The sequence below is a fragment of the Zonotrichia albicollis genome, chromosome 8 (assembly GCF_047830755.1).
Source record: "Zonotrichia albicollis isolate bZonAlb1 chromosome 8, bZonAlb1.hap1, whole genome shotgun sequence".
NCBI lineage: Eukaryota > Metazoa > Chordata > Aves > Passeriformes > Passerellidae > Zonotrichia > Zonotrichia albicollis.
This window is the reverse complement of record NC_133826.1, coordinates 20,739,902-20,753,126: the sequence shown is the minus strand read 5'-3', so window position 1 is coordinate 20,753,126 and position 13,225 is coordinate 20,739,902. Positions and strand designations below refer to the sequence as shown.

General features: G+C 47.6%; 1 protein-coding gene across 12 annotated transcripts in view; it reads right to left on the bottom strand.

Moving 5' to 3' along the window:
- NTNG1 (netrin G1) overlaps positions 1–6,849 on the bottom strand; it is a 147,457-nt gene extending 140,608 nt beyond the window's left edge. For 10 of the 12 annotated variants that reach the window (XM_014267071.3, XM_014267074.3, XM_014267075.3 and 7 more), the window contains exons 1-2: positions 6,709–6,849; positions 67–765 (exon numbers count right to left, since the gene is read on the bottom strand). In XM_014267071.3, the coding sequence (XP_014122546.1) occupies positions 67–312 (246 nt within the window). In that variant the 5' untranslated portion in view covers positions 313–765; positions 6,709–6,849. Of the gene's footprint in view, positions 1–66; positions 766–6,030; positions 6,325–6,708 lie in introns of those variants that run through there. The other 2 variants (XM_026793479.2, XM_014267072.3) reach the window with 2 other exon arrangements.
- Positions 6,850–13,225: the final 6,376 nt, after the last annotated feature.

Sequence of the window (13,225 nt, the reverse complement as noted above, 5' to 3'; positions counted from 1 at the left end):
CTATTCTGAAGCCATCTATCACAAATATACCCCCACTAATTATGCAAAATGAAAAGCTTGCCTTACCATCGCACAGAAAGTTTCAGGAGGATCTCCACATGTTATGTCGGGGGGATCCAGAGTCACTTTTACATATTTGATCATGTCTCTGGCTTCTGGCTGGCAGGCCATGTAATCCCATACTTTTCCTTCTTCCGTGTAAATCTGAGTCTTACAGACGTCATAGTGTCCCCACACAGAGGGGTAGTGCTGCATCACAGAGGATACAGTAACCCAGAGGGTGTGAAGTGACAGGAATCTTGACAAATACATTTCTAAATCCTTTATGTCAGCTTTGTAAGGATGCTCAGTGCTGGCGTATGTGCAGTCTAGAGATTATATGTACATATAACGTATGTAATTATAAAATAGGTTCCAAATCAAACGTGAAGCATTAGGATGGGATGTTTGTTTCACTATGTTAAACACTTTGGTAGAAGCCACCCAGGCCCTGATGACAGCCTTTCACAGCCATGCAGCGCTTGTCCTTCGACTTATAACTTATCTGTCAGGGCTTCTTGTAAAAGATGTCCAAGAGCAGATAATAATTTGTGAAGTTGCAGGTCTTGAGCTCCACTGTCGATAACCCTGAGTGATCCTCCGTGCTCAGGGCTCGCAGGGGATGCCTGGACACACTGATAAATCAGTATCCGAAGGAAGAGGGTGAGTGTCTATAGGCTGGTGTCTGTTTCCCATCAATCATCCTTTTCTTCTGGCACCAGCACCCTTTTAGAAACAATAAAAATTAGGAGTTATTGTCCAAGAATCAATGCATTACAAAATACACGATATGTTGACATTTTGAAGGTTTGATGCAATACAAAGCAAATTGGTACAAAATGGATAACCTTTACTGTGGGTTCTGTGCTAGAATGAAGAAACTACCAAAATAATTCACAGTGAAAAGTATTTTGACATGAAGGATTTAACTGTACTCTAACAAAGACAGATTTATAATGTTCCAGGTGAGTTAGAGGTTCCTGCTTCCAAAACTGTATTTTCACCCTAGCAAAACTGGAGAGCAAACTACTGAATTCAGCCATGGCCCAGATGGTGCAGGCAGGCAGGGGAGTAGGCAGCCCAGCACTGCAGGGCAGCAGCAGCAAAATTCTTTTATTCAAGTGACACAGAGCTGGGCATCAGGGCTAGCAGGTGCTAGTAGCTTCTTGACAGGAGGACCTCATGGAGCTCTAAAAGCCTTACAGATTTCTTTTAGATTATTATTATTATTTTAAGACTAACAAAGATATGGCAAGTACAATTCAATTTCCTTGACGTTTCTTGTTAGCATTGCAAGAGTTTTGCTCCCTTTTTTTCTGCCTTTGAACTGTGATTTACTGACCATATTGATGACAAACTATCTGATAAAGATAATGGCTTATTTTGTAGCTTACTATAAGAATGCTTTCCCCCTTTATTTTCTTAGGTTTGAGGGTCGCTGTACCTGAGTACGCAGCACCTATTTCACAGCAGATATATGCCCTTTACCCTCTTCAGAAAACAACTAGAGATCTCCTCACTTTGTAGCACCTGAATCACATTATTACAGGTATAAAATGCTAGAAGTATATCATAGCAACTTCAAATATATATTTCCTAAATATTGCAGGAAAAAAAAAATTCCAAATTCTGTATGAAGAAAACTGCAAACACAGAGTAAGTACCCTAAACAGGGTCAAGGAAAATCAGTGCTAGGAATTCCAGTGCATTTGTCAGCCTGTGCCACCCGAGGTTGGGGAGCCAGGGCGCGGGGCTGTCGGCAGGGGATTTCAGCCACACGCTGCAGCACTTCCACACTTCCTTTGTCTGGATGCTAAAACCGAGCCAGACCCGCCGGACAGATGTTGAGAAACAACCGTAAGTCGCCACTTTCTGCAGCCTGCTTTGCTTCCCAGCTTTAAATCATGCCCAGTGTCATGAACCTCCTACATCCCACAGCCACGGGAAGAGGTGTGTGACCTGGTAAGCTCCTTAACGTGTCACGTTGGGAATATTCACTTTCCAAACTTATCTTCAAAGCTATTCGCAAACAGCTTCCCTATATTTAAATAATGCTTCATCTTAAACTGAGCTAAACTACAGACACCATGAAATGCCAACAGATGGTTGAATTGTGTTTCCATAGCAAAGTAATTTACAATAATTGCTGTATGGACGTAAATGCAATTTTCCATTATATTCATTTTATCAAGTGTTACCATACAACTCTCATGTATTTTATCAGAATACGCAGAGAATATCTGAATTTTCCTGCAGTAACAATTCTCAATTCGCTCAAACATATTTAAGCTTCAAATCTGAATCTGACACAAAAGCAGAAATATCTAAGACCAAATTAAATTTAAATCTCTTTAAGAAGCATGCTGGGTAGTACTGTTGGCTTTGTAGCAACCTTACATTCTTTTTTTTTTTTTTGTTTTCAGTGGGAGTGTTTGCATATTATTTTGGAATTCAGTAATTCAGAGAACATTTTCCATATAATTTTAAAGACACTTCTTCCCCTGTTTCCTTTCCAATGTATCTGCTATTCTGAAGAGGGAAAAAAAGCACCTACAAGAGCCCATAGTTTAGGGTTATAGGAAACTATGTCACTATAAAAATGGGAAAAAACTCCTTGCTAGAAGAAGCCACAAATTATTTTTAATTTATGGTAAGTCAAATACCTTTTATTTGAGATGGCTTGGTCATAGCTGGAATAAACAGTAAGTAAGTAAATAAATACAATTTTTCTGTGTAGAAATAAGAAGTTACTGAGTGTAATTATATTTAGACTGCAAGCTTGTATATTGAAGCAAAAAAAAAAAAGTTTTTCTTTAATATCTTCCTTTCTAGCTCTTTAATTACCTGTAATATTTTATAATGCTGAGACTCAGATTCGCTAATAAACCAGGACTGGGTAGGACTAAATAATGTGAAGCAAGCTGCTACCTTAACACACTGTGCTAAAATACTTCCCATATAACGAATTCTCATTAAAGTAAGCCAGTCATAATGATGGTCGTTACACAGAATTATAGACTATAACATCGATTGAATTTAGTGCACTGACAAGAAAAAAGTGCGAAGAAGTGCAAGACATCTGAGCATTAGGCAGCTGTAGCCGTGTACAACAGACACTCCTGACAAGAAGCAGCCAATTATAGCTTAAATTTCTGGCATATAACCAGTTCTGATTAATAGTTTTCCATTACATTACAGACATATTATTAATGTATTAAAAATGTCAAGCTTTGGCAAGAACTAGTATGGCATGGCCCAGTTAGTCTGCAATATCTTCTTTTAATGAGCTTCCATTGATATAGAGAAAGGTATTGACCAAAGCACATTAAGGATCATGTGCTGAGTGCTGCCAGGTTTTTTTTCTGACAGAGCTGTATGATTTGTCTTGCATTTGTTTGTTCCTGCAGAGTCACTTGTGATATGCGTTTTACATTTTAGTGCCCTATTGCTAAGGACATACCTATTTGAATTATTTTGTAGAAAAAACCTTTGGAGTAACATTTCTGAAGTTTACAGCTGTGCCAGATGTTTAGTGATAAGCCTCTAGCTGTGGGCAACACATGGCAATGGGGCTTTTTGTCCCCTGTAATGCCTGTGCATTTGACCTTAGAAAAAGGTAATCAAACACACCACTACTAACTACTGTCTGGCGTCCCGATTCCCTGTGCCCTGCTAGTCACACACCCTGGGTGTTGGGGGCCATGGAGGTGGCAAAGGAGGGACCAGCATCCTTGATGGCTGAGGGCAAGGGAACGGCAAACTGCCCCGACGACTTCAGCAAATGTATGCAAAGCCTCCAGAGCACGCTGCTCCCGGCGTCTGCTGTGTGGGGCAGCAGCACTGGGGCCTTGAACATTCCATGTGCCACAGCCTCTGCACTATGGAAAACACCAGGAGGCACCTGGGAGGCACGGGTGCAAAGGCCACATCTGGCTCTGCCTTCCTCTCGGAGCGCGGCTCTGTCTGCGAAGGGCCGGGCGTTCTGGCCACAAGTGAGGATGTCACAGCCATCCGAGAAGAATGGCATGCAGCTGACCCCCAGACTGAAATCAGCTGTGAGCAGGCTCTGAGCACATGCATCCCTTTCCAGATGGGGAAGTCACAGCTCATGCAGCGTGTCATTTCTACAGATGGAGGAGACACCCCCTTTACAGAACAGATAAAATGCATCTTGGCAGCACCAGTGCCAGGGAAGAGCTTCAGGTCTCATTAGGGGCTGTTAGCAAACACTCCTCCTTTGCCTCCTTCCATCAGTGTGAAAATCCACCCCCTTCCCCTCCTCACAACCAGAGCGGCTGGATGTCTTGCATGAGCTCCCTGCTGGGAAATCGCTGTGAGATCCATAGGGGTGGGCTCTTGGGCCTCTCTTTGGCAAGCCACAGGAACATGAGGAGGTAATAAAATAGTGACCATCTCCCACACTGACCATGCATTGGACTGAGCATACCCTGCCAGCACGCAGGAGCAGGAAGGAGAGCCAGCAGCAGACCCTACATTGCCTGAGGAGAACTGGCTGAAACAACGAGGCAAGGCAAGGAGTGCCGGCTGCCACCTCCCCACCGCGGCAGCTGCGGAACAGATTTTTCCAAAGGAAACATGTTTCAAGTTTGTATCCCGAAGAGCTTAAGCAGATGAATGGATCCAATCAAGCCCAAGTAAAAAGCGCCTCTGCGTCCACTCCAGTTGTTAATTATATAAAGCCAGTTTAGAACATAGGAAATTATGTTCTAACCCTCATGCAACTTACATTTACTAACCTCGTGTTGTATACCATGTTACACCTAGGCAACTTGAGAACCTTGTACATATATATATACAAACCAACCCCTTTTATAAAGGCAAAATTATTTATCTATTTTATCTATTCAAAGAAGAAGAGAACCTGTATTTAATGATTTAATACACATTATTTCTGTCAATACTTGTATGAAATGCAGTATACTCAAGCAACTACTTTGGTGTCTTTGGCCTCAAATGCTGTTCCAATCAAAGTTTAGATTCTATTCTTATCCAGCTTATTTAACTATTTAGCAGAAAAAGATTTTTTAGCCTCAGGAGAAATTTAAAATGTCAATAACTAATTAAAGAAAATAAAATACAGCTACCAAAACCCTGCAATTTGGCACTATACTTGAAATACTTCTGGTTTTCACACATTATTCTTTGCTGACTGACACATCATACTACCACTGCCATTGCTTGCCAGGTATCATCAGCTGTCAGAATATGGAGTAAAAAGCATTTCAGCTATTTAAATTTTACAGCCTTAGTACATGGCTGCTTTTTTTCCTCTCGCGTCTTTATAATTGTTAGCGTCTTGCCTTAAATATCTCTAGCATCAATCTGTTCTGCAAGCTTTTCCTCTGGGAATTTAAGTTAGCATTTGGGGAAGTTACAAGCTTTGTTTTTGGGTTTTTTTCAATGACTCTTCATGCTCAATAAGGCGATGCATGCTCATCACACAGTGTATCCAGGGCTACAAAGCTTTCAAGTTATGGTGTGAGCTGATGACTTTCTAACTGAAAGTTCTCAGGCTCAAAAATGAATGCCTACCGGTTGCTGAATTTGTTCTGCGCTATTGCTGTATTTTACATAAATAGCTAGAAAGTTGGTGCTGCTTATCAATGTCAGAGGTTTGAGACAAAGTTCATAACTCCATGAGAGTATCACCACTGTTTGAAACTCTCTAGTAATCATCCTGTTAAGGTCCAGAAATATACCAGAAATTAACCTTTATTTTTTCCCCATGAAAAGCACAAAACGAAAAAAACCAAAACAAACTACCACTGCCACAACCACAACATAAAACAAGCCAGGGGAAGTTCTGCTGTTTTCTTCCCTTTGGCGGGCTTCCCCGGCCACAGCTTCTCATCCTGAACCGCATTGTCCTTAGGCAAGACAGTGACTTATTCCCTCTTTAAAAGCATATCCACCGCTTGTTCCACTCACTGTCTTTGCTAACATTTCTGTAGAAGTAATGCTGGCTCCTACCACATCAGATCCGGAGTAGTGAAAAGTTGATTGCAGAACAATAAAAGTGTATCAATCAGAGGCCAAAACCGCACATGCACCAACTTTGAGAGTAGAAAAGCATCTGTTTTATCGCGTCTAGCTGATCGGCGCTGCTCACCGCCATGCGGGGTTTTCTCTGGGGGTTCTGTGTGCGTGTGAATGTTTAGAAAAGCCGCCTGCAATTTCCGATGCAAGGGAGGACACCAGGCTGGGTACCAGTGACCGATGCCCGGCGCCGCCCGTGCCCGACGGGGCCGCCGCTCTCCCCGCGGGGTCCGCGCTGCGGGGCGGGCGCGGCGCGGCGCGAGGGACGCGCCCCTCCCTCAGGGCTCGCTCGCGCTCCCTCAGGGCTCTCGCATCGCCCGCGCTCCTTCACAGCTCGGCGCGGCGCGGCCCGGCCCGGTCCGACCTCCGGCTCCCGGTTCCGAGCTCCGGCGGAGGAGGCACCGCGCAGGTACCGCCCCAGCCCGGCCCCAGCCCCGGCCCCGGCGCGCTCCGCGCCGCGCGGGCGGCAGGGGGCGCGCGGCCCGCACCGATCCGCCGGCGGTCAGTGGCCCGAGCCCGGCGGGGCGACCCCCGCACACAGCCCCGGTCCCTCCAGGTCGCGCAGCCCCCGCGCCCCATCCTGCCCCGGAGCGGCATGCGGGCTGTACTCACCCTGCGGGCTCGGGCCGCTCGAGCCTCACCGCGGGGCGGCACGGAGCCGCCGCGGCGCTGGGACGCGCTGGGGCTTCCTCGGTGGCGGCATGAAGGGCCGCGGGGAGGGCGTGAGGCGGAGGGGGGATGTTCTTCCCCGGGAAAGTTTCCGGCGGGTCGCGGATGGGCTCGGCGGGGCCGCGGCTGGGCCCAGGCACTTGTCGGCGTCGAAGTTTGGCGGGGCGCGGGCGGCGCGCGGCGGGCGGGTGGCCGCACTCCTCCGGCGCTCGGCGGGGCGGCGGGCGGGTCCTGCCCGCCGGGCTCCCCGCCCGCCACCGCCGCTCAGGGCGGGAGCGGCCCCGCGCGGGGCGCCGGCGTCCGCGGCATGGGCGCGCGGCGCGAGCGGAGTGCGCCCCTGGCCGGGGCTGCGGCGCGGAAGGCTCCGGCGGCGCGGCCAAACTTCGGGGGGCGGCGGCGGCAGCGCCTCCTCACTTCGGAGCGACCTCGCCGCGACTGCCGGCGAGCGGGGCGGCGGCAGCTACCCCACCTCCGGGCCCGCGCAACGCGCGGCCCTAGCGCCGCCGCCGCGCCCGCCCCCCCGCCGCCGCGCTCCCCGCCCCGCCGCCCCGCGGGCGCACCGCCGGCGCCGCCTGCCCCGCCGGGGGGCAACGGGACGGGACCTACCGCCCGAACAGAGCGGGAGCCGCCCAGCCGCCGGCAGGGCTGTGGCTGCTCCCTGCCCGCTGGAGTAGCTCTAATTTCCCCGTGTTATTTCGGCTTCAGCCTGGTACCGCACAGGCGGAGGTGCTGTCCGTGCTGCCGCCGTCCGAGCCCCGAGCCCGGCGGGCTGACCCCAGCGCCCCGCCGCAGCCGCGCTCGGCTGCAGGAACAGGGCAGCGTGCCGTGCCGCCCAACTCGCCGGAGGGTCCCTCCGCAGTGCTGGGCACGCCGGGGAAGCGCCGCTTCGTCCTCTGCCCACAGCACCGAAGTGCCACCGACACAGGGAGGCAGCGCGACTTGTCCTGTTGTGGTGCTGCGGTGACCGCCCGCCCCGCACCAGCCCCTCGGGGCTCCTGAAAGACGCGAAAACCCCGTCTCCTCCTTCTGCTGTGCTTCCTCGCTCCCTCCTGCACGCCCTCTACTTCTGTCGCTTAAACGAGAGGCGCACGCACTTCTCCCTTTTAGATTTCTCCAAGCTACAAAACAGTATCTAAAACTAATGACTATCAAGTCCCGTGCAGGAATTGTGCTTACTTACTCCTGGCAACTACCTGGTTACTGAAATTGACCGACTGCAGCTGCCAGCGCTGGGCAGTGGGACACTGGCTGCATTGTGAACGCTCAGAAGCTGCGTTTATCGTTTGTTTGCGTGTTTTGCATGTTAAGAGGTGTTAAATGTATTTATGTAGGCAACAGTGCCGTTGTATTTTGTTGACAAAATTTGGCGGTTTGCAATCCCAGTAGGTAACCAGATGAAATGAGGCAGTGGGTTTATGGAAGAGTAAGAAATTTTTTCTCTATTTGAGCCATGGAATTTGGTAGGTTGTGGAAATAACTGGCAGGAGTCATTAGGAAGGACAGTTTTCTTCTTTTCCCTAAGGCAGGTAACCCAGCAAAGTAAAAAAAGATGCCTTCTACTTCCTCCCAGGTTTTTTTCTCTGTGTGGGCAGTGGTGTTGTTTCGGCATTTCCATTCATTCTCTGGAATCTCTGTGGCCGTGTTAGTGCAGGTACCACATGTATGGAAAAGTTCTTTGTGTGGGAAAGCCAGGAATGATCAAAGGGGTGGTAAAAACCAGCTTCAGGGATTTTCAATCCCCAAAAGCAGTTCTTGCTTTGTTTGCAGCCTCCTGGTCCCTGAGGTACAAACGGATAGAAGATGGAAATCAGTAAATTTTTTCTTCCCGCTTGAACTGGAAGCATGCCACGCATCGAGGCTCCATAGGGCCTTTTGTAAAGAAGAGGGGCAGAGTTTCAGTTGGAAGAAAAGGGTTGTTTTCCTAATGACTAGACAGATGGTGGGCTGTACAGCGAAGTGCAAGGGACTGTACATGCTGAGGCAAGCCCCTGCAGTGGCACATGTGGATGGAGCAGCCCTGCTGCCTGTGCCAGCTGTGGGGCTCCGCTGCCTCCTGGCGCGGAGGAGTGCAGTGGCTTTGTGCATCTCTGGGCCAGGCTGGATCAGCTGTTTGCAGGTGCTGCGAGGGGAATGGTTTTGGAGTGCTGGGGGAGTGTTGTCTTGCTTTAGACTTGAACTGGGAGAGGATGCCTTCTTTCCACGTGTGGAGAGAATGGCTCCTCATGTCACAGCAATGCCACTGGCAGTGGGGTACTTGGAGAGTGCCATTCACACCTGCTCTGCACCTTGTGCTGCTCCGGTTGCATGCCCTAAACCTCACCTCCAGACATGTGCTGGAAGTTTTCTCTCCTCTGTGCAGAGTCTTTGGCCTCCTGGGGCCAGTCCCTGGTGGGACTGGCTGGCCACAAAGATTAAAGGCAGGATCGAGTCATCTGATACGTCAAAGATCATTAAGTTCTTCATGCTAATGGTATTGGCCTCTTCTGCATCAAAGCTAGAGCAGCTGGTTTGAGTGCAGTGTCACCAAGTCTGAGATTAAATGTGCTTTACTGGTAAAAATGATGGCGAAAAATCAAGTCTAGTCTGAGGATGTGGCCAAACTTTACAGCCAAATTTTAAGCTCATGAGAGAAAAGAGATCTGATTTAAATTATTTGTCAAAGGCTGTTGAAAGGATGAAAAAGCAGATGGAATTCAGCAGCTAGAGATTTATCTGTGTTGTTTTTGTTCTTTTTAGAGTGACAAGCTGGAGTTAAAGAGAGAAGGGACAGTACTTTTATATCCAAACTGAAAATACTGTACCAATACCTGTACTAAATTTCTGACAATTCTTTTAGTAGTCAGTAATGAGTTTTCACACGTAAGTGGGCTGGGCAAGTCACTGTCACAGCACCTTGAGACTGGACTTTAGCAGGATTCCTGAAGCAGATTTGATATGTAGACAGAAGATAAGATTAACCAAAGTTTGAAAGGAATATTTAAAAACACCTCAGGTCCCACTGCCTGCCTTACAGGATTGGAAATTGACTAAAAATGAAGATTTAGCAGTTGTTAAATACCAAAGGATGGAAAGTCACAACACTGGCAAAGTGTTATCTTGAAAGTGCTTCCAGCAATATTTTTTATGTCTTCTCAGTAATAGCTGGCATTGGCCCCTAACAGAATCAGGGAAGGGGATTAATTTTTGATTACTGGCCTGAACATGGGAGCACCTATGCCTATTAGGACACTCCTTGCTACAAGGCATCATTTATACTGGAAGCAGCATAAATTGCTGGTACAGAAGTGATACCGCTGATTGCAAACTTTTCTGGTGAAGCACCAGCTGAACTGCAAGTTTTTAACCAAGTCCTAAATCTAAACAAGCTTTCCATGTTTTCAAGCTGCGGTTTGGCTATTTAGTGCATCCCCTCATGTGCCATTATGAATCTTTTATTACTTGCTGTAGTCCAAGTTGACCTCTAATGATACAGCAGAATTATTTTATTAGTGCCTTTCCCCACGGCAGGGTACTGCTGCAATGGGCAGTAGCAGAGTACCTGGCTTTGCCTGAAGTAGCAGCTGTCCCTGGAAAAGTATCCAGAGGCACAGGGAGTTTCCCTGCCTGAAGCTCAGTGTTTCAGCATGCTGGTGGGCTGAGGGCTGCAGTGAAAACTGCAGGTGTGATGTGGTGCAGCAGCTGGGGCCTGACCTCTGAACAGAGGCTGCTCCTGGTGGGGCCAGAGCCCTGGCAGGACAGAGGAGAGGAGGCAGTGGCTGCAGCTGCTGGGACTGAGTGGTGGCAGGGAGGGTCCTGCTGTGCAGAGAGCGGCTCGGTGCTTCTGCACACCTCTGCTCTGCGGAGCTACTGGCTGCTCCATGTGCTGCTCTGCTCCTCCATCACACTGCATACATATTTCTGACCTCTTTTGTCACCAGCTGAAGGAGTTTTTGCAGAGCAGCAGGCAAAAGGTACAGGAGATAAGAGCAAGAGTAGTGCTAATTTGCCTGTGCCTCCTACTGCTGAGGGGAGACAGGGGTAGAAATGGCAAGAAACAGCAAATTCTCCCAGCGGCAGAGCTGCTCTGTCCACTTTATTGCTGCTTTGCCCACAGTAGTTTAGCCTTCTTTAAAATCAATTGGCTGTCTAGAATTTGAGTGTTGTTCTGGGCTTCCATGTTTAGTGCCTCCAGTGCTTACAGCAGAATGATTGGAAAATTGTATTTAGATAAATGACAAAATCAAAAAGTTTCTGCATTAGAGTTGTTGAACCTGGAGAAGAGAATGCGCTAGAGAGACCTTATAGCACCTTCCAGTTACCTAAAGGAGACCAACAGCAAGAGAGCTGAAGAAAGGTTTTTACAAGAGTATATGGTCATATGAAAAGGGGAAATGGCTTTAAACTGAAAGCAGATAGATTTAAATTAGGTATTAGGGAGAAATCTTTTACTCTGAGGGTAGTAAGGCTCTGGAACAGGTGGCCCAAAGAAGTGGTAGATGCCCCCTTCCTGGAATTATTCAAGGAGGAATTGGATGGGGCTTTGAGCAACTTGTTTTAGTGGATGGTGTGTTCCTGCCCATGTCAGGAGGATTGGAACTAGCAACCAACTCAGGACATTGAATGATTCTATGATTTGTACAGGCAGGGGACAAATCCTGACCTCTGTTCAGTGAAGTAGTGAATACACAGACATCCCTATGTAGTATTTTGACACTGCTCAAGCTTCAACATAGCTCAAGGGCAGGGGACAGGGAGGCTACTGAAAAAAATGTCACCCCTTGCTCTGAAACCTCCATCACAGTACAGTTTGTGAGAGTTTTTCTCTGAGCAGGCTGGGTGACAGAACAAAAAATACTGGCAACTACAGGTGCCTTGTCTAGACCACAACTTCCATCACAGCACTGTGCACCAGCAGACCCAGCTTAGCAGGCCTGGGCAGTCCTAGTGGGAAAGGCCTGTGGAGGCACACCCAGTGCCTCCTTACACTGAGTAAGGTAATCCAGCAGCCAGCTGGGAGTATGATGTTACACTGATGAACACTACATCCAGAGATATGCGAGTCATCCTACTCCTGCCTCCATTTCCATACAGCTTGATAATGACTTTTTCTCCGTAGAGGGTAAGGAGATCTTTCCCAATGATGTTTCAGAGCTGACAGCTTCTCTGAACAGGACATTGGGGTCTGAAATCTTGAAATACGGTAGGTATGAAATCTGGGAGAAAGAGTACCTCATCAGCAGTGTTTTTCATTTGGCTGGGACTGTTTCCTGCTTGCAGGCTGTGGGACCCCATTACTTTTTCCTCAGGTCTAGGGTAGAAAATGGACCATTTCAGGTCTCCTGAGAGCAGTGTGTTTGTAATTCCCATGCAGTTCCCCAGGGAATGCAGGCAAAGAATTTTCATGAGATGTGCCCTCTGTGAGAAGGCAAAGTCAGTTATTTTTTATACAAAGTGTTGTTCTTAGGTATTGTACTTGTTGATTCAGAGATGTATGTAAATTACAGCCTGGATTTCCACTTGCAGAATGAAAAATGTCTTGTTCTAATAATAAATACTGAATCTCTGCTGTTCCCATTTACATAACATACATGACACAATGTGTAAATCCTCAACAATATTTTTTCAGAATTTAGCAGCTTGTTTTTCTGCAAACATAAACATTTATTTTTAGTGTTAATAATTAATAATATGCCACATGCACATAATAAATGTGAAATCTAATCTTGTATAGACATAAATGTATCTGCCAAAGTGGTCTTTCTGTGCTGTAAATGACTCTCACAAAGTGGCAGCATACATTCTATTTTCAATCACTTTTTTTTTGTTTTGTGAACAGATATGCCATTAAATTAAATGTTTTCCTTTGCAATTAACAAATACTTCACACTTTAAAGAAAAGAAAAATACTCGATAATTATTTTTAAAAGGAAAATGGCTAATAAAAGTCTTTGCAGCTGTATCCTAAGCAAAATACAGACAGAAATGTAGAAAATCCCAGCAAGGGAATTGAAGATCAGATGTGGGAGTATCAGTCCTTTTCTGCAGTGAAAAGAAGGAAATGACCAACTCGGGGTCAAAGCTGCAGCTGGACAGGGAATGGCTCGATGCTGTGCAGAACAAGACACGGGAGTGGTGCAGGGTCGCAGACAGAGGTACACCCTTCTCTCGCTTATTGATTCCTCCCTCCAGTGCCCAGTATTTTTAGGTTTCATCATTTCCTAGAAACCAGCAGTAGCTGAGAACCCTCCTGACAAAGCCTTGGGGCTGTATTGCCGCTAATGGCTGTCCCACCTGGCGGCCGGGGGTGCGCCTGCTCTCGGTTCCGCTCTGGCTGCTCTTCCTCGCAGTGTGACTGCTCTTCCTCACGGTGTGAGCACAGCCGGCAGCAGCCGCTGGCTGCAAGCTGTGGCTGTGCTCAGAAACCCTGGCTAACAAATTAGATGGTATTTTAGCACTGATTTCTGGTAGGAGGTGCAGTGTA